Source organism: Nannobrachium achirus (genome assembly GCF_963921795.1).
Source record: "Nannobrachium achirus genome assembly, chromosome: 8".
NCBI lineage: Eukaryota > Metazoa > Chordata > Actinopteri > Myctophiformes > Myctophidae > Nannobrachium > Nannobrachium achirus.
The window spans coordinates 8,636,470-8,658,969 of NC_137817.1; the positions used below are offsets into that span (position 1 = coordinate 8,636,470).

Genomic DNA, 22,500 nt, shown 5'->3' on the forward strand with positions numbered 1-22,500 from the left:
AAAGTCTCTCTTCAGCATGCGCACCTCGATGACGTCACACGGGTGCCTGACGACAGTCACTATGGTAACGGGGTCACCGCTCCTGATGTAGCGGAAAAAGCGCTCGGCGCAGTAGAGGCACAGGGGACCCGAAACCCACAGCCATGTCTGTAGAAGAAGGACATATAAACAGTCAGACAAACAGACAATAGGAAAACAGCCAGTTACAAAGTGCCTATAAGACAGAACATACATACAATATAGTTGACATACTCGGGGGTGTCGCACCAAATTCTGGGCCCTGGGTACAAGGATTCACTGCGGGGCCCCCCATGAATGTTCTTCATAGGGGAGAGGGGGTTTAATCCATTTAGACTGGGTGGGAACGCATTATAACGTCTTATTTTGTGCTATTGAAAAATAGCAGATATACAAGCTCACAGCGAGCTTGTAGATCTGCTATTTTTGAATATTTCAAATGTTTTTTTGAAACATTTTCAGGTTTTGTCCCCCGTTCATGCAGACGACGCAAGACGACTTCAACTCAACTTTTCACTGAGTCGAGTCGACTTGCAAAAATCACAAGTAGTTAATGCCCTGGTACGGGTTCTCTTGGAACCCCCTCAAAGGAACCCTGGGGGCCCCTGAAACCCACTTTGGAGGAGCACTAGCAGGAGGTACTGGGTGTGTTGTAGGTTCTGGCACACGGGTGGGCAACTTTTATGATGGCGAGGGCCACTATATTTCCACCTTCACTCCAGAGGGCCACATTGCATATTGCTACATTCTACTTTGTCTACTTTTCTAGTATGTCATACGAAAGAAGCAAAAATAGCAGATCTACAAACTCAAAACGTTTTGAGCTTATAGATCTGCTATTTTTGCTTATTTTGAATTGGAATCCGGAATACTTTTTTTGTTATTTTTTAATTAGAATCCTGATGTAACATTTTGATTTAATTTCAAACACATTTAGTTATATACTCATGTTAACTTTATGTACTTAAATACAAATACATTGGACACTAAAAAAAAACATTTTAATACTACTATACTATACTATATAGACTGAAGGAATAAAAGCAGGTTATGTTTGGAATTGTAACAGCTGAAATCAATAATATATCAGTATTCCGGTATTAACCCGCAGGCCACATCAAGCGAAGGTGGGGGCCGCATGTGGCCCCCGGGCCGCCAGTTGCCCATGTATGTTCTGGCAGGTACTGTAGGTACTGGGGTCCAGGCTAATTGCTCACAGCTCCAGTAAAGCCTGGGGAGTACAGGCAGGTTTAAAGGGGGATTTTTATGGAACCGCTCCGTCACTTCACAACCATGTGCAAACACGTACTCAATCGCCAAAGCATGTGCTCTCGCTCGCTCCGACACACACACACACACACGCAAACACACGCAAACACACGCAAACACACGCACACACACCTTGATGTAGCGCACGAGCCGACACCCCTCCCTACCAGCTCCGAACCTTTTAATAAACCGAGACAACTCCCTCCTACACCATTACTCACCACACACACCTTCAAACAAACGCTCTCACACACCCATCCACCCACCCACCCACACACACACACACACAAACGCACACACACGCGTGCACGCACACACGCACACCGCTCACCTTGCTCACATGCACATGCACGCACACTATGTTTTGATCATGTGATGCTAAAACTCTCCATTGAAAACACACACATTGAATACACACACTTTTGTATTACTACACTAAACTACGACATTTTAGGACGCCAGATGTATGAATGGTATTAAGTAGATCTTTTTACATGTTACTGTTGTCCTAAACCAATCATGACACGTCGAGTGTGAGTGGGTTCAAAGTTCCAATCTTAAGCCTAGCAAGTTGCTCACAGGACGTCCAGGGCGGCCACAGAGAACGCTCAAACATGTCTGATATTTATCTGGATCGCTGCTGTCCGAGTGCAATGAAAGAAACTGCGAGTCGCTCATTTAGGTTTAAAGCACCTTCAGACTGGAACAATTTAGCTACTGCACTGCTCATTAACTTCACTTCAAGTTTTCAAAATGCCTTTGCTTGATTCACTCGAATCTACTTGTTCTTGTTTTTGATTCTTGTTTAATACCAGTAAAACTCCCTAATCGGACACACACACACACACACACACACACACACACACACACACACTCACACACACACACACACACACACACACACACACACACACACACACACACACACACACAAAGTGACACACATCAAACACAAATGCAGACTTTGAAGTGCCCCTCTCTCCAACCCCCACATCAACGTAATCTCACAGCCTCACACACACACACACACACACACACACACACACACACACACACACACACACACACACACACACACACACACACACACACACACACACACACACACACACACACACACACACACACACACACACACACACTGACCTGGGGGGAGTGGGACTGGAAACGCGCCTCTTCTGTGCAGTTGGGCTCTTCCTCCTCGCCCTGCTCTAGCTCCTCCCCCTGTTGCTCAGGCCTGCTCTGATTGGCTGCGATGCAGCCAGGGGGGTGGGTCTCCACGTTGGTTTGATACTTCAGAGCTCCACTGTTGAGAGCAGAGAGACATTCTGTTATTATTAGTGTGGTTGCTATTAGCAGGGGCGTCACAAGGGGGGGAGGGGGGGGGGGGGGGGGGAGTGGGACTGAGTTACTAGGGCCCTAGGTGGAGGGGCCTTAATTATTTTATACTTTATCTATTGAAAAAATAGCAGATATACAAGCTCACTGCGTGGCACCGCCGCACTGTGAGTCGTGAAAATGTGTGCAAATCTTTTAATATAGGCCTATGGCTTTATTAACACTACTATTTCTGTTTTTATGTTATTTTATTGTATCTCTTAATGTAAAGCACTTTGGGCTACATTGTATGTATGAAAGGTGCTATACAAATAAAGTTCATTATCATTATCATTATGTATTTTTTAAGTGAACATTTGTAACTCAAATTTTGCTTCTGGGTGGTCCCTGGAACAACATATTTTGAGATGGGGGGTCCGTGGCCAAATACCTATCATTTTGGGGGTCCTTGACATGAAAAAGTTTGAACACCTCTGACATAGAAACATAGAAGGTTTTTCAAATATTCAAAGACAAATTTTCAAGATTTTTCAAAAAATAGCAGATCTACAAGCTCGCAGATCGGCACCGAGTGCCGCGCTGCGAGCTTGTATATCTGCTATTTCTCAAAGTACCCAGGGCCCAGAATTTGGTGCGACACCCGCTGAAGGCACGTGATGTTTTTGCCAGACATACACGAGACCACAAATGTCAAGTGACCCTATAGATGACAGGAGTCATAACATCCTTATGGGGAACTGTTTCTTAGTAATAGGGTGAGTAAACACCGTAGCCTTTATTGAGTGTTGACGCTGGGCGCAGTGGCCAGCGATAATTGCCATTTGGGACGTGACCCACTAAAGACTCTGGTCTCCATATCAAACAGGCCCCGACAACTGGGCCAGCCGTGACCCTGATATCGTCAGGGCCTCCGATAATGGCCACCGCCTTTACTCACCCAATTACTAAGAAACCGTTCCCTTATAAACGATGCTATCACCTGTTCCGCTACTCACGTCAGCTATGATCGCTTGAGCTTGCGGTTAGTGCAAAACATCAACCTGAACATAAGACCTAACGGTATATACGACGGAATAATAGAGAATGCTCAACTGGTGATTCATTTCAATGTCAAAATATATTATCTATCTGCCATTGTGTCTGTCAATAACAAATTGCTTCAATAATAACTTCAAATGTATAACCAGTAAGACTCCCTAATCGGGAGATAAGCGACCGTCACATGGCATACACAAACTTTAGAAGGCAATCGTAGCCAATCAGGAGGGAATGTGGGAAATGGGACCGATCCATGTTGATGACATGACTTTAGAGATACTGTGTACCGCTTTTCTCACATGCCCCTCTTCTTTTGGACACTGCTCCTACAGAATTTGCCCTAAAAGCACACAGTATGTCTACAGTCAAGTCATCAATATGGAACTGTCCCATTTAGCTCCACCATCAGGCCGACTTTTTGCAGATTTTGGCCTAAAATCACACAAAGCGGTACACAGTATCTCTAAAGTCATTAGTTATCAACATAGATGAATTTGTTGTTTTATTTGTGGTATAATATCATGGGCAAAGTGTGAGGCTGTTAAAGGGGAAGACCACCCGTTTTCAATATTGAACTATGTTCATTAATAGGATTGATTTTGGGGTTTGTATTGTAAAGTACAATGTGTGATGTCATCAAGTTGTACTTTACAATACAAACCCCAAAATCAATCCTCCAGTTCTAGGCAACACAGAAGGGCGGGAACTTTTTTTCTATTTCCACACAGCTCCTCTAAGGTATATTAATGACACAGTTCAATATTGAAAATGGGTGGTCTTCCCCTTTAAGTTGTTAATAAGTTGTTTAAGCAGCCCAGCTGTGTACGTCTCCAATGCATTTGCTGACAAAGCGCAGCTTTATGCTGCTACTGTGAAACAGTAATCACAAGCTAGACCACACGCATGCTGTGATAGCACATACACACATATCTCTGCTGTCGGGCCCAAACCTCCTAACTCCAAAATGATCATTTTCGGGAAAATGAGCTCAATTGGAGTTAGGAGGTTTTGACCGAAGGGCTTTTTACTACTTTTCATCGGTTCAATATTATTTTAACCAACACACAGACGTAAAGGGTGTTCAATAGCACATATTTATGAAAAAAAAAGAGAGGGCCAATCGGGTGGAGTTAGCTGGTTTGGCAGAACGTGTGGAGTTAGGAGGTTTTGTCCCAAGCCTTTTCTACTACTTTCCATTGGTTCAATATTATTTTAACCAACACTCAAATGCAAAGGGTGTTCAATAGCCCTGATTTATGCCAAAAAAATCTAAAACCTCAAAAAATGGAGTTAAGAGGTTTATGGCCAGACAGTGACGATATGCACAAATATGTACACGACTGCTTATTTACAGTAACAAAACAGAGCAGAGAACTGATAAGATTGCTTTGTTATGACTCACAAGTAAGGAGTGGAACCTACCCGACCATGTGGAACATAAGGATGATGTAAAAGACAATGAAGAGGTTGTGTGTGTACCAGAAGACCTCGTAGTTGGACACCCTGCAAACATTGGACACACACACACACACACACACACACACACACACACACACACACACACACACACACACACACACACACACACACACACACACACACACAACAAATAAAGTTTAAAAATAGTGTTTCTGCCCGGCAGCAACGATATCATGACCGTCTGGTGGAAACAGGCACGTGCACACATAGACATCAAAGGGGGCCTGAGCCCCTGCCCTTTTACCCGTCTGTAAAAAGTGCCCTCTCCATACATGAATGCAGTTTTTAAGAAATGCAAATGCCCTCTTTCCATGCCATACCTGAAGGCAGCATTCAAGAGAATTGCCTCGTCCAAACTATCCTGAACTTGAATGCAGCATCTTATGTTGAAATCAAGAAATGTGTAGAAATCAAGCATCGATAATAGCCATCTGGCCAGTGATATATATCGGACCAGTTACCCATACATGGAGATCCTTGTATGAACCAGCCACACAGATATGGGCTGTCTTTCTCCATATATGGGCATTCCCATATTAAGTCCTGTTAGATATGGGCTTAATATTGATGACATCAGGGATCTCCATAAATGGGCATAAAAGGGATTCTGTTAGAGTGGTTCCCATGACATCACAACATACAATATATTGTATACCCATACATGGAGATGCCTATCTGAACCAGCCACACAGATATGGGCCATGACTTGGCCATCTGGCCAGTGATATATATATATATATATATATATATATATATATATATATATATATATATATATATATATATATATATATATATATATATATATTGATGGCATCAGGGATCTTCATATATGGGCATAAAAGGGATTCTGGGGAATACCCATATATGGACATTTACGTAGGTGATGTCACCTGTGATATCACCTGTGATTTCACAGTGATGTGTCAAGGGAACCAAACCATAGACTGTAAAAATGTGTACACACACGGCTTCAAAGTATAAACCAGGACTGTGGGATGGCTACTTTAAGCAGTCACCCCTGGCTTGAGTCAAACTCAGAGTAACATGTGACTACACATCCGTTGTGCATAAAATCCCTCATCCTCACAGACATTCAGAGAGAGAGAGAGAGAGAGAGAGAGAGAGAGAGAGAGAGAGAGAGAGAGAGAGAGAGAGAGAGAGAGAGAGAGAGAGAGAGCCTCTGTCATGACAGGTCTTGTATCTCTGCCTTTCATCTTGTTTACGGTGTTCCCTTGTGGCTTAATACCTGCCACTTGATACGCCAAGAGGCACGGTAAGCAGTTTGTGGCTTACATGGAAATAAAGAGTGCTTTTGAACTGAAACAATGGCTGCGGTCTGTCCAACAACAAACTGCACGCCATGGGTGATAATTTATGAAAACAACAAAACGAGCATGAGAGACGTACGCACACACGCGCACGCACGCACGCACGCACGCACGCACGCACGCACGCACGCGCACACACACACACACACACACACACACACACACACACACACACACACACACACACACACACACACACAGTGTGTTCAGGTCCAGGGCCCCCAGGGAGGTCAGTATTAAAGGGGTCATTAGACACAATGACCCCCGTCATAAACACACTATCACCCCCTCCTCGTCTGCTCTGAATGCAGCTCCCTTAGAAGTCGCACCACATTCTGGGCCCTGCAGGTACAAGGATTCACTGCGTTCATTGCAGTAAATAATGAAGGCCCCTCCACCTTGGGCCCTAGTAACTAAGGATGGAGCTCGTAAATTTTTATTGATAATGAGCACCTCCGCTTATTGAGCCAGGCTGTTATCGAGCCCACTATTGAGCGTTTTCTAATATTGTGTGAAAGATGACAAATTCAAATTCAGAACATAACTGGTATCTTTTTTTATTGGCCAGTTGTTGCAACAGTGAGTTTGTGGCTGACCACCATCTATGAAGATGACAATTGATAAAAGTAACAAATATCACAAAATATCATTAAAACAATCATTCATTAGTGTGCAATAAGTGTTAAATGGCTTTATATTATGGATAGTACTGTAATAATTTCTTGACTGCCTCTTGCCTTGATTGTTTAAACAAGACATCCTGGGCCGCTATGCTCGATAACAAGCTCGATAACAAGCTTGATAAGCCCAAATCTTATTGATACCGGGTACTCAATAAATCTGTTATCGGGTTATCGAGCTACCCTTGTTTAGGGCTCCATCCCTACTAGTAACTCAGTCCCTCTCCCTTCTGGAACTCCGGGCACATAATAAGGCTGCGTCCACATATCTCGCGACAGATGCATTGACCCCCATTCACTCCCATGTTAAGATAATAACCAGGAAGAGGCATTATGTCTCTGATCGAAGCTGCATTATGCCGCTGCGGGGTCACAAGCTCAAGGGTTCAATACAGGTTCATGGTTCAGTAGCCGATCTACAAGTTTTTAACAAGTGAAGATTTACAAGCGAAGCGACATGTGTTGAGCTTGTAGATCGGCTATTTTCGCTATTTTTGGGTCCTGAAAAGTAACAGTTTTGAACAAAATGAGGCTTCCACTCCTTCCAGCCAACAGGACTGAACTCCAAATACAACCCATAAAACCTAACCTCTAAGACCATGGCTACACTAATCTGGATATTTTTCTAAACTCGTATGTTTTCGTATATCCACATAGAAAATAATATCTAGGTCCACACGACAAAAATATCAACTGTAGGTCTAAAGAAAAACATGCCTACACAGATACACTGAATCGGATATTTTTGTACATCTTCACTTCTTTATCCAGTTACAAAAAGATCCAGTTTAGCGGCCAAAATCTTCGTGTGGATGCAAGCCCCAATCACACAACAAAATGCGCGATTAGAAAAATATCCATGTGTGTGTGGCCGGCGCCTGAAAGCCTAATCCTAATCCTGAGTTCCCGACCTGAAAATATTTCCTAAACGTAAGCCTTAACTTCCTGAATCTTTGTTTTATCCATAAAAAACAACCGTTTCTCCACGCTTGAGAAATTGACAATTGTCCTCGCATTCTATACTTCTCACATTCTGTCAAACACACACACACACACACACACACACACACACACACACACACACACACACACACACACACTTGTTGAGCCACTACGACGCGGGGTAATGACAGAGTTGTGAGTGAGCCACTCAGGGAGGATTTGCTCTGTAAGAGACATCTATTAGCACATGGCTAATAACACACACACACACACACACACACACGCACACGCACACGCACACGCGCGCACACACACACACACACACACACACACACACACACACACACACACACACACACACACACACACACACACACACTAGAAGATAGACGTTGACAGACACATAAGCCGAACCAGACACGTTACACGTACACGGCATGCCACCTAAATATGTAGTTGGATTGCATCTGAGATGATCTAACCTTGACTTGTGATATGGATTATTGCCCTGCGCGAGACCGTGTTCATAATCCTGCTCCCAGCCGAGCCGTGACTGCCGGATTTCTGACAATTGGGGCCTGTGACCGCAGTGGTCTGACCACCCTCACTTTGGAGCTCCTGGCCACAACGAAGACTGCTCTTGACATATATTTGTCATTGCATGTACAGGCTGGGGCGGCACTTGACAGCAAGGAGTGTTTTGCGGGCGGGAAGAGTAGGGTGAACGCTCTACGTCCTCCCGGTGGGGGCTCCTCACTGGCATTGAGTCAGGATCAGGGGCATAGTTCCGCCGAAACGAATCCAATACGGAACTAAAACTTCCTATGTTTGGCCGCTAAAGTTGCGGGGGGCGTGGCCAACTAAACTAATACTAGCTTGCTGTGTGCTTTATTTCGGGAGGCTCAACACCACATTCTCCCATGTATCCCTGCGGTTCCACTTGACCGTTGGCAGCCAATAGCATCCCTTATGATTCCTGGGGTACCATTCAAACAATGATGGCGACACCCATACAAGGGACAAAAAAAAACATAATTTTCGCCGCATAGAAACCAATGGCTTCGCTTCGTCCTTATTCTTTTTACAGTCTATGGTCAGGAAACAACAGTATAGTGACAACACACAGCAATGTGGAGGAGTGTAAATGAACTACTGCAGCGTACGTAGCAAGAGTATATCGAAACTGATATTTAGCAGCAGGGGTCTTCAACAGGGGGTCCGGGACCCCTAGGGGGTCCTCAGAGTTACTACTGGGGGGGCCGCCACATCTTTGTGATAGGATCATTCTTTTAAATGAACTTGAACCCTCGCATCCCAATTCTGAGGAGAACTTTAGCCAAAAATAGTAGATCTACAAGCTCTCAACTCCTCGCAGCGCGATGGCAGTGCTGTCAAACAAGTCTATGAATCTATCTATGAAATCGCACATTTATACAATATGTAGAGGGGGGTCCCTGCTTCATCTCTCTCTCAGCTAAGGGGTCCTTGGCCTGAAAGTGTTGAAGACCCCTGACTTAGAGCCTCGAGTGGGATATTTTCTTTCATAATTGTTCAATAATCGTGATATTGATTTGAAGTCTGAAATTTAAAGTTTTTAACGTTTGGTAATGAACTACGGGAGCTACTGGTATACAGCAGTGCGTAATGGTCACACCATACGCCTGTAATGACAGCGGGCTCTTTGCAAAACAGATAATAATCATGTTTATACAAGAGAGAGACACAGAGAGACAGAGACGAGGCCATTACAGCACCACGGACAAAGACACAGTGGCCTAGACTGGACTTACTGCTTGACAGTAGGTCATTAAATAGATGCATTATGCTCATACCGGATCACATTCTCCTCTGCATTTAGCCATAAGATGTGTTCATATCAAGCTAAAGTAAAGTGCATGCTTCAGGTGGGATATATAAGGGTCTTTGTGGGATGGTGCTGGTAATGTAATCCTGGGCGCTACACTCCCTCTGCCAACCTGGGGAGACAACGGACTGACCTCATGCTTCCTTCTATGCATGAGGAGTCCAAGTTGCTTCTCACGTTATTCCGACCAGTTCCTTTCCCCTCCATCAGCCAGGGGAAGGCAGTATAGAGACCAGGCCCCACAAAACGATGGTTTATTGCTGAGTCATCACTTTTCACAGTTTTGTGGGTGTTTTTGGGGGCCATTTCTAGCCCAAGGAAAGTCTTTTGTGCAAAACAAATGCTTGCAATGGATTCAAACCCCTAGTTAGACCCCTCATATCCTACTTAGCGCAGATTCTTTTCTGGGTATTTTCCTCCTGTATAGAAAGACGATGGGAGCCCAACTTGATATGGATAATTCTATGGGTAATTTTCCAAATAAAGTTTGGTACCCAAGGCAAAAATCCATCGTTAGGTCCTGAAGAAGCCTCAAAAAAAATGTGGCGCTTTTATCCGCTTCGTTTCGATAATGTCAATTACCAGAGTTAAGAAACCACACTATATAGAGGATGGTGGTGAATGTATTTCTATGGAAGAGGAGCATCATGGTGATCATGTGACTTACCGTACACAGTGGGAGGAGGCTGTAAACATCAGGAAGAGGATGAGGACCAATAGGATGCCGGTGACCCCTGGAACTAAAATAAAATAAAGAACCAATCAGCTCCATCAGGTTCAGGTCCATTTGGTTCCAATTGAACACACTCAGACCTACATGTACCGTATGCAGAGGATTTGAACAGTGTGGATTCAAACTAAGGCTGGGCGATATTAGGAAAACCTTCGATCGATAACGTTGCTGAATACCTCGATATCGATATTACTCACGATATTAGTAAAAGAAATTGCATTAAATAGTTTTTAATGTTTTTTATTTTATTTTCTGCTTTAGGTCCACTGCCTGTCTAACCCAGATAATGAATAGCGCATCCATGCATGCACACTGCACAGTACATATAGAATAAAGACATTAAATGCCTTATTTCCATTTTCCAACAATGGTTTTAATCAAAAAATAACCTCAAATGGTTACAGATGGACTGCTTTTTTGCATGTGCTGTACTATGTGCATGCATAGTGTGTCTGTTAATTCATTTGACACATACTGTACACCAATACCTCATTTAAGGCTGTCTTCGTCGATATGTATACCACCTTGCATGTTGATACCTCGATATCAATAATTTTTTCGATATGTTGCCCAGCCTTAATTCAAACCAAAAAAAGCGTGACACAAACGTGTTTCCACTGTAGCACACTTTATGTTTATAGTTCATGTTTATGTAATGTTTATAGTTCAGTATATGTATTGCATGTCTTACTGATGAATTGAGTACAGTGGACCACAATGGAAAAAACAAGCTTTTAGTGTTATCTTTTTAGGATAAAACTTTGACTGTACTACCTGTACAGTAAACAAGTGGTTCTCAACCTTTTTCAGGCCACGACCCACAAAACAATCATATTTTAACTGGAGACCCCCCCCCCCCCCCCCCCATCCCCCCCACACCACCCTGACGAGCACTAAGAGTTGAGGCATTACATTTTGTATAACACGCAGGGACGTGCTGATTCAGCCCGGGAAAAAGAGTTGTAGAGGCCCTCATTGCGTGCTATAGAGAGAAATCTCTCTCTATAGCGCTGCTGCTACTCAAAAATGTGCCATTTCAGATCATGACAAGTGACAAGCCAGTGGGCCAATTACTGTACAACATGAGTTATATTTCGTCGTTGTCGGGTGGAAACCTTGTATGTCCAAAACCGTTTGTTTTGTATTTATCATTTTAAAAATGATTTAAACTAGTGAAAACAGCCGATCTACAAGCACACAACGCCTCGTGTGCTTGTAGATCTGCTGTTTTCACTACTTTTGTGCAACGGCCTTATTTGATGAAGCAGGGCTTTGCTTTGCGAAAAAATGTATACATTTTAAACTTGGAGATACAAGGTTTCTGCCCGACAGTGACGATTTACTTTGTTGGCCGCCCAGCCCCCAAAATGGAACGAAGGCCGGCATTTTATTTTTATTTTTTTCCTAATGGCCGGCCTGGACCGTTCGGGAGTTGTCCCGCTTTTCCCAATGGCCAGCACGTCCCTGATAACACGGTTCTATTGTGAAAATAGCAGATCTACATGCTCACAACGCCTTTATGAGAATGTAGATCGGCTATTTTCACAATGTCTGCCTCTAATATTTGACCATTTGGCCAATGTTTAATTTGTCATTTTAGAGATATTAAAAGTCCTTAACTTGTCATTTTAGAAATGTGCAGATACCCTCTATACACTTAAACTTTATGTTGGTTTGTTTACTGTTGAGTGAGAAAACAATGTTTCACTATCATCTGGGGACCCCCCAAAATAATGGGGAGCCTCCTGGGGGTCCCGACCCACAAGTTGAGAACCACTGCTGTAAACAATCTTGTTAAAGGAGTAGTTCACCCCCAAAAAATACTTTTTATCTATTGATTAGTCACACCATGGAGACTTCAGTTCAATAATACTTTTTTTGTATTTGTCAAAAGACAAAAAATGTATTATAGTAAATTTACCCCCCTTGATTCTGGATGGGGAACCAAATGCATTTGTGCGAGAATCAATGAGGGTAAACTTACTTGACCCTTGACCCTAAATGTACCCCCATTTATTCTGACCCAAATGCATTTGGGTCCCCGTCCAGAATGAATGGGGGTACATTTACTATAATCATTTGTTTGTCATAGAAATGCGACGAATACAAACAAATGTCATTGAACTCAAGTCTCCATGATGTGACTAATCAATAGAACTAGTGAACTACTCCTTTAATAAGTATTCAATGAATCAACGAATGAATGAATGAATCAATCAATCAATCAATCAATCAATCAATCAATCAATCACATCCACAGAACAACATGTAGCGTGGAGAAGGAAGCCAGTTCAATCTGTAACATGTTCAACAGCTCACCATTACCATGGTTTCATGACCACAAACACACGCACACAGTCACACAGTCACACAGTCACACACACACACACACACACACACACACACACACACGCACACACACACACACACACACACACACACACAACAGTTTTCCTCACCTGTTGTTAAAATGATGAGTTTTGGATCCTGAACAAAACAAACATGAAAAAGAAAACGACAGTATTATTATGGTGTGTGTGTGTGTGTGTGTGTGTGTGTGTGTGTGTGTGTGTGTGTGTGTGTGTGTGTGTGTGTGTGTGTGTGTGTGTGTGTGTGTGGTCTTTCACAGACAAAGCCCCTGTAGAATCCGCCAAAGTTCCAACTGGATGTGTCAGTAGAGATTAACAAATGAGTGTGTGTGTGTGTGTGTGTGTGTGTGTGTGTGTGTGTGTGTGTGTGTGTGTGTGTGTGTGTGTGTGTGTGTGTGTATGTGTGTGTGCGTGCGTGCGTGCATGCATATTTTGTTTTTTAAAGTGGCTTTGCTACTGTAGTTCTGTTTAGTTCTTATTTTGTGAAAAAGGCTTAGTTTTACTTCAGTTTTTAGTAGTGTTGGGGTCCATTTTAGTTTGGGGTGAGAATCAAAAAGCTATTTTTATTTGTAAAGCCTTGTTTACATTTTTATTTCAGTTAACTTAATGTTTTGTCAATCCTGGTTTTCATGATCACTATACTAACCCTTGCATGTGCATGTCTTTACAATCAGAGAGTCTACCGGACGGTATGCATGCATGTGCATGTTGCTGCATTCATGTGCATGTTGCAAGCAAGTACATGTCATCTACACATGGAGAACCATATGCTGATTGCTCAACGGCCTTGTTACTGGCCCAGCACTCATTTCTACTCACAGCTGTGTGTAAAAACTCATCCATCATGCATTCATTCACTTAACCACTTTCACTGATCAAAATTTGCAGAAATAGTAGATCTGCACACTTTGTAGATCTGGCATTGTTGTTTCTACTTTTGTGTGCCACTTGTGCATTAAGAAGTAGCACTTTCATTTATGGAAAAAAAATATGTATATTAGGGCTGGGATTTCAACGGATTAATTGCGATTAATTAATTACAGAAAATTAACGCGATTAAAAAAAATTACGCATTTTAATCGCACTTAGTTTTTACACCACAGAACCATCAGTTTCAGACCGATCATAGCGATGCACCAACCAAGAAGAGACAACAAACGCAAAGGGAGAAGTAGCCGATCAGAGCGCTTTGCTTGGCCCAGTGGATGCGAAATTTTGATTAAAAAAACTCACTTGTTGATTCACTCGTACAACAACATTTGTTTTACTTGAAAAAAATGCTTCTCAGGTCAAATATCGATGTGCGATTAAAATGTGATTAATTGCGATTAATTAATCACAGAGCCTGTAATTAATTTGATTAAAATTTGTAATCGCATCCCAGCCCTAATATATATATATATATAAATGCAAATGCTTTATATTTAAATGTTTTAGCCCATTTTCTCCCCAATTTAGTCGTTATGCCAATTAATACCTCCCGTCCTCCCCACGCACATTGCTGTGTTGTCAGCGACCGCGGTTTTCCCGGTGAACCTAAGCGCAACGGTGGGGCCGATGGGCTGGGCAAGAAGGGTTTCGAGCTCATGAGAAAAAACTAAAATAAGACTTTAAAACCTGGCAAAAACAGTTGTGTGCATTAGCGCAAGATAACGATAAAGGAAATTGTTAAATGGAAACATTCAATTAACTTCTGAAAAGCCTACTAGGCTTAAAAACCTGGCGAAAACAGTTCCGTGCATTAGCGCAAGATTAGATGAGGATAAAGGAAATCATTAAATGGAATACATTAAATTAACTTCTGGAAAGGCTTCTAAGCCTACACTAACCTACTAGTAAAACGTGGAACCGCGATCTTGTGGTTGTAATTAACAATAACACAGACAATATAAATCCTTAGTCTAGCAGTGGGAAGAAGGGGTTATCATCATGGCCCCAAATAACTTTTAAATATCTTGCAATTGGCGACGAGTATCGGCAAGAGTGCCTCTCAATACATAAAGCTATATAACCTCTCCACCCTAACCCACGCCAGCTTTGACTGTACGTTCCCCCACACTCCCACGCCCCCACCGTTGCGCTTAGGTTCACCGGGAAAACCGCGGTCGCGTGTTGTCACTGCTGTTGTATCCTGCTGACTCACCTGCCAGGGAGGACGTAGAGCTTTCATCCCACTCCTCCCGCCCAACACCACTTGCTGAAAAGTGCCACACCAGCCAGCAGGAGTACATACAGTAGTAGTGACAAATATCACCCTTCCCCCTATACCCTTCCCCAAACACAGGCCAATTGTGTTTGTATAGACCAGGGGTTTTCAAAGTGGGTGACAGGGCACCCTCGGGTGCCGTGACGGCAGTCCAGGGGTGCCGCGAGATCAATTGATAATATTTGGAATTTATTTGGACACTTGAAAAATAATATTTAGTATCATTTTAAACTTGAAGTACAAAGTTATTTTCAGTCAGTTCTAACCAAAATGGCTATTAGCTCAATGTTTTCCTTGCAACATAAAATATCGTCACTGTCAGGCAGAAACCTCATATCTCCAAGTTTCAAATGTGTACGTCTTTTCGCAAAGCTTTTCATCATACAAGACTGTCGCACTAAAGTAGTTTAGTACATTTTATAGATGATAAATACAAAACGAACGGTTTTGGACATACAAGGTTTCCACCCGACAGCGACGATATGCTATAAATATAAGGTGCTGGGAGTGAAAATTATAATGTAGGGGTGCCTCGGATTAAAGAAATATTTATGGGGTGCCCTGAGACAAAAAGGTTTGGGAACCCCTGGGGGTATAGACACTCGACAAAGCCGGATGCACCACGGTGGATTCGGACTCTTCCACGGCTCCACCCAAGTGTCGCCTCGATACAAGGACGGTGCGTGTGTGTGTGTCTGCGCGTGCGTGCGTGCGCATGTTTGTGTGTGTGTGCGTGCACTTGTCACCTCTCCCTTGTAGCGGGCCACGTTGAGAGCAGGCAAGGTGTCAGAGTACCTGACGCTGAAGTTTACCACGTTGGCCAGGTGGGCCGACACGTGCACCACTAAGAGAGAGAGAGAGAGAGAGAGAGAGAGAGAGAGAGAGAGAGAGAGAGAGAGAGAGACCTTTAACCACGGCTTTATTAACCCATTTAGGGCCTAGAATTATTGACTGCTTTAACCAGTGAAAAATAGCAGATATACAAGCTCACAGCGCGGCACCGAGTGCCGCGCTGCGAGCTTGTAGATCTGCTATTTTTTGAAAAAGTCGTGAAAATGTGTGCAAATCTTTGACTATATATGTATTTTCAAAGCGAACGTTTGTAACTCAAATTTTGCTTCTGGGTGGTCCCTGGAACTAGATATTTTGAGATGGGGGGTCCGTGGCCAAATACATATCATTTTGGGGGTCCTTCACATGAAAAGGTTTGAGAACCACTGACATAGTAGTCTCTCAAGAACAGACTAACTGAGCTCCAGTTAAGTGAAAATAAGGACCTTTTCTTTGACAATGGCTAGCCAGATTGCTGACATACTGTAGAAAAAGGGTTTTTCAAAAAGTCTTCAAAAGGATTCAAAAGACACTTATAGAATGGGGTCAAAATTCTAATTTTCACGATTTTTCAAAAATAGCAGATCTACAAGCTCGCAGCGCGGCACTCGGTGCCACGGTGTGAGCTTGTATATCTGCTATTTTTCAATAGTTAAAGCATAAAATAATGATACACAAAATGTGTACCCGTTCTAAATGGGTTAATCTTTGGTCACATGCACTTACAAAAACCTCAGGACATTCTACAACATATGAGTAAGAGGTATCAAAACAAAATACATTAGATTTAAAAACTTTTTATTTTTTGCTTAAAAAGTCAAGACCAACAATTCTTGCTCGACATCCTCTTGCCCCCACATGTAAACAAATTCTTCCAGACGAGAAATCATTTTGTAATTATGAAAACTCTATTCTTATTCGAGCTGCAACCAGTCCCTTTGTCATGAGTTCTGCTTCAACTGACCCTATACTCCCTGGATTTTGTTCCTCCTTGAAAGCCAGATACTCATTTTTACTTGTGCAACCAAAAAGTTAAGAAGTCCCACTCGTGCCTTTTGTGATGCTTTATACTTTGGCCCAAATATAATATAAACAGCTCATCACTTAGCACTTCGTTAAAACCACTAAACCATCCCTGTAAAAAGCACAAACACACACATGCTTAATTACACGGGCCACAACGAGCTGCTAGTGGACGCACGCACAAGTGCTCCTTTGTCTATTCAGCAGCAAGTCAGCAAAACATCTTCTGTGACTCACTGACGCGCACGCACACACACACGCACAGACAGACACACACACTCACACACACACACACACACACACACACACACACACACACACACACACACACACACACACACACACACACACACACACACACACGCGCACGCACAGACACAGACAGACACACACACACAGCTTCTTGACATCACTGCCTGAGCATGCAGACGCAGGACAGCTGATAGAATTAGTCGGGGTAATTATGAGAAACAAGGGTCTCTCTCTCTCTCTCTCTCTCTCTCTCTCTCTCTCTCTTTCTTACTCCCCAGTATGTCTGTCTGTCAGTGGTGTAAAAATATGGTGTATCAATACTGCAATATGGAATAATTCTGTTAGGGTGCCCTCACACCAAAATACCTATGAGAGTGGAATCTGCGTTCCGCCAATGCATTTCAATGAGAGTGAAGCGGTTTCATGCCAGCAGAGGATTTCTGCAAAAAAAACGCTCCATTCTCATTGAAATGCATTGGCGGAACGGAGTAAAAGCACACTATTTTGATACGAAATGTAGTGGAGTAGAAGTTCTTCTCTCTATCCCCCCCCCCCCCCCCGCCCCCCCTCTCTCTCTCCTTACCTGCATGTGCATGTGATTGATTGTCTCAGCACATTGGAACTCTGCTATTAGAAGTTTAATCCTTACCCCAAAGGAAGGCAGGGACGGACTGGGACTAAAATTCAGCCCTGGCATCTTGGCCAGACCAGCCCCCACAACCAGCGCGCGTGAAGATACTCTACCGGTCGAGGGCGGCACATATGTAAATACACAAGTGTTTAATACCACAACTTTTACAGACAACAAATGATAATACACAACTACACAATCCATAAATTGTATAAATTAGCATACAGTTCTCACCACCAACAAGTGGAGTATGAATATGATTAGTGCCAAAATGTGTCAGAACTTTGGCTATTTCATCTTTTTACACCAGCCCCCCCAGCCCCCTAGCCTACCAGCCCACCGGGCAAATGCTCTGTATGCCAGATGGCCAGCCCGCCCCTGAAGGAAGGTGTGTGTGCGTGTGTGCGTGAGTGCGTGCGTGTTATATAGGGTTTGAGTACACGTGCCCAGAGATGATGTAAGTGTGGTTGGAGGTGAATACTGCATTCTTACTGTGCACAGTATGTCTAACTGGAGCACAGAGGACATTTCATTCTTTCGTGATATGATTTATAGTGCATGGACATGAGCCAAGACATGTTGAATAGTCTGTCTGTTTCTCTGTCTGGCTGTATCATATGCACTGTGTGGACTGTATGCATGCATGTGTACGTACGTAAGTACAATTTACAATTTTACAATTTAGGCACTTAGCAGACGCTCTTATCCAAAGCGACTTACAATAATAAGGTAATACATCAATACATCAACACATCAAATGCACAGCAATATCAATCTAGAAAAATAACGTTAGTAGACCAATAGTAAGGGGATTTTATAAGATATTTGACCAATCTGCGAAGTAAATCGTTACCAAGAAATTTCTTCACCAATGTGTTTCTAAAGGTGTGTAATAATATGTACTAAAAGGTTGAAATTCAACTCCCGGGGGAAACCTCATAAAAAAACTGATTTGTGTTTGTGTCCCATTAATTTGCTATACAGGAAAAAAATACAAAAAATAAATCTGCTTTAAGTAGCATGTGAGGGGTCAAACTAGGGGTTTTCATGATGCTGAATCCATTGCAAGCATTTGTTTTGCATGAACAACATTCCTTGGGCTAAAAACGGATCCACAAAACGATGGTTTAGTGATGAATCATCAGTTTTCACGTTTTGTAGGGGCCATTTGTATTCCACGGAATGTTTTTCGTGCAAAACAAATGCTTGCAATGGATTCAGCATCATGAAAAACCCCTAGTTTGACCCCTCACATGCTACTTAAAGCATATTTATTTTTTGTATTTTTTTTCTGTATAGTAAAGTTAATGGGACACAAACACAAATCAGTTTTTTCATGAGGTTTCCCCCGGGAGTTGAATTTCAACCTTTTAGTACATATTATTACACACCTTTAGAAACACATTGGTGAAGAAATTTCTTGGTAACGATTTACTTCGCAGATTTTCTTATGTTCCCCTTACTACAAGCACCTAGACAAAAAAGAAAAAAAAAACATTATAAAAACCTAAGAATGCTATCTAGCTTTCATGTGTGGTCATTGAGGGTATAGTGCAAGCGTTTCAGGAAAGAATCGTGCACTTTATGAAAGAAGCATGAAATTTGGCACACAGTTAGAACATGCCATATGGAACATTTTTGGCTATAGGGGCATCGCAGATTTGTCTTGGGAAACTTGTGGGAGCCAATCAAAGTTGGGCTCTCATAGACTTTACTATAGAGTAAAATAATACAAAAAATAAATATGCTTTAAGTAGCATGTGAGGGGTCAAACTAGGTGTTGTTCGGGATTCTGAATCCAATGCAAGCATTTGTTTTGCACGAAAAACATTCCTTTCCGAGAAACGGACGCCAAAAAACTGTGAAAAGTGATGACTCATCAATAAACCATAGTTTTATCACTTTTATGGTGTCCGTTTTTAGCCCAAGGAATGTTTTTCCTGCAAAACAAATGTTTGCATTGGATTCAGAATCATGAAAAACATCTAGTTTGACCCCTCACATGCTACTTAAAGCATATTTATGTTTTGTATTATTTTACTCTATAGTAAAGTCTATGAGAGCCCAACTTTGATTGGCTCCCACAAGTTTCCCAAGACAAATCTGCGATGCCCCTATAGCCAAAAATGTTCCATATGGCATGTTCTAACTGTGTGCCAAATTTCATGCTTCTTTCATAAAGTGCACGATTACATCAAAATACTGCCCGAAACGCCTGCACTAGTAGGCAAGTGCTATGGTAAGTGCTATGGGCCTAGGTGGAGTCTGAAGAGGTGAGTCTTCAGACCACGATGGAAGCTGGGGAGTGAGTCTGTTGTTCTGTGTGCAACAGGGAGTTTATTCCACAGTTTGGGGGCAAGGAGGGCAAATTGTCTAGGACAAGTGGAATTTTGTCCTGGGGTAAACATATGTATGTATTGTAGTAGTCAGGGACCCACAAGCCCAAAAGCTCAAGGAATAGGGGTGATACCTGTGATGTCTTGCCGTACTTTTTATTTCTGTTTTATCTATTAGTTTGGTCATTAACTCTCCTACTGCCAGATTATTTATTTATTTATTGGGTCTGGTGCCATCAAAAAGCGGCTTACCTTTGCGACGTTATAGTAGATAGACAGACAGACATTTATTTTATTAATTTTTTTTTTTGGGTTGTGCAATAGTGCACTTTGGTCTGCCAGGCAGCAGAGGGCGGCGTCATGCGAGAATGAATGTGAATTTGCCTGTTATGTGTTGAAGAAGAAGAAGACCAGTCACTGGCCACAGAGCCTTACAGCCAGAGGAAATCAACAAGGAAGTGAATTGTTCTCCGTTGATGTTAACGCATAATGGATTTTTTACACCATCACCGCGGAAAATGTGTTTACAGTAGACGGCCGCGCGACCCCTCATCAGCTTACAGTCATCAGACGAACGAACCGAACGAGCGCCGTATTGGCGGAGAGGTCTTGCGAATTGGGGCGAACGTGAACGTTCAAAGCGTGGTGGTAAGAGTTAAGGTCCACAGAATGACAGGCCTGCTCTGCCGGAAACCATTCATTGCAAGCATTTGTTTTGCATAAAAAACATTCCTAGGGCAAAATATCGGCCCCCCCAAAACTGTGAAAGTGAAAAAAAATTGATGACTCATCACTTTTTACAATTTTGGGGTGCCAAAATTTAGCCCAAGGAATGTTTTTCATGCAAAACAAATGCTTGCAATGGATTCAGAATCATGAAGAACCCCTAGTTTGACCCCTCACATGCTACTTAAAGCACATTTCTTTTGTATTCTTTTCCTGTATAGTGAAGTCGATGGGACAGTGAATATACAAATGGCCATAACTTTTTTTCGCGATGCTTCCGGCAGAGCAGGCCTGTCATTCTGTGGACCTTAATGACCAAACTAATAGATAAAACAGAAATAAAAAGTACGGCAGAACATCACAGGTCCTCTCCCATTATCAGGGACTGGGTCCCTGACTAGTAGCATCATGGATGCTACATTCCCACACACACAATGGCCCCTGTAGCAACAACTACAACTCCCAGGGTGCCTTAGCACTGTACTGTAGGTATAGGAGGCACCTAATTCACCCTTTGTCAAGTCCCGCCCGTCACCCTGCCCCTCTTCGCACCCATTGGTTGCTGTGTCTTGGTGGGACAAAAGTCCTTTCTTTCCATCAGCTACCATTGAAATTCATTTGCTTCGTATTGTTATTCTGTGTTCAATTCTAATTTCAAACTTGGTTTCAGTAAAATGGAGCTGCTCAGTGGCAGTATAGTGACTCAGCATGTTTTTATCGTTTTTTTATCAGGTCTTTATCGTTCAGAATTTTTTTTTGTTCATGAGCTGTCCCAGCCGGGGCTCATACACTCCAATGTTATTAATGAGTGGTTGTTTTAATGATAGGCAAACATATTTTACTTTTGTTAATGTTCATCTTCATAGATGGTGGTCAGCCACAAACTCAGAGTCACAACAACTGGCCAATAATAAAAGATACCAGGTCTGTTCAGAATTTGTCGTCTCACATCTTTCCACAAAACATTAGAAAACACTCAATATTGGGCTCAATAAAAGCCCGGCTCAATAAGCAGGATGGATAGTTGCTCATTATCAATAAAAGATAACGAGCTCCATCTCTAGTTAAGACATGGGATGGGATCTCCATACAGTAGATCCCATGTCATCCAACATGTCCCTCCCTTGGCTAACCGTAGGCCAGGGGTGGGCAACTTTGATGATGGAGAGGGCCACTATATTTCCACCTTCACTCCAGAGGGCCACATTGCCTATTGCTACGTCCTACTTTGTCACTTTCTAGTATCTCATACAAAAGAAGCAAAAAATAGCAGATCTACAAGCTCAAAACGCATCGCAGCAGATCGGCTATTTTTGCTTCTTTTGAATTGGAATCCTGAATTATGTTTTGTTATTTTTTAATTGGAATCCTGAAATGTAACATTTTCAAACACATTTAGTTATATACTCATGTTAACTTCAAGAACCTAAATAC

General features: G+C 42.6%; 1 protein-coding gene across 1 annotated transcript in view; it reads right to left on the reverse strand.

The window, feature by feature from the left end:
* The window catches only part of nox4 (NADPH oxidase 4), a gene marked incomplete at both ends in the record, with an annotated part of 82,839 nt that overhangs the window by 42,518 nt on the left and 17,821 nt on the right, over positions 1 to 22,500 (reverse strand). The window contains 6 exons of the mRNA XM_080732349.1: positions 1 to 147; positions 2,434 to 2,593; positions 5,086 to 5,166; positions 10,627 to 10,699; positions 13,152 to 13,179; positions 16,014 to 16,111. The exon at positions 1 to 147 is cut by the window's left edge and continues 18 nt beyond it. Coding sequence (XP_080588475.1) covers positions 1 to 147; positions 2,434 to 2,593; positions 5,086 to 5,166; positions 10,627 to 10,699; positions 13,152 to 13,179; positions 16,014 to 16,111 — 587 coding nt within the window. The remainder of the gene's footprint in view (positions 148 to 2,433; positions 2,594 to 5,085; positions 5,167 to 10,626; positions 10,700 to 13,151; positions 13,180 to 16,013; positions 16,112 to 22,500) is intronic.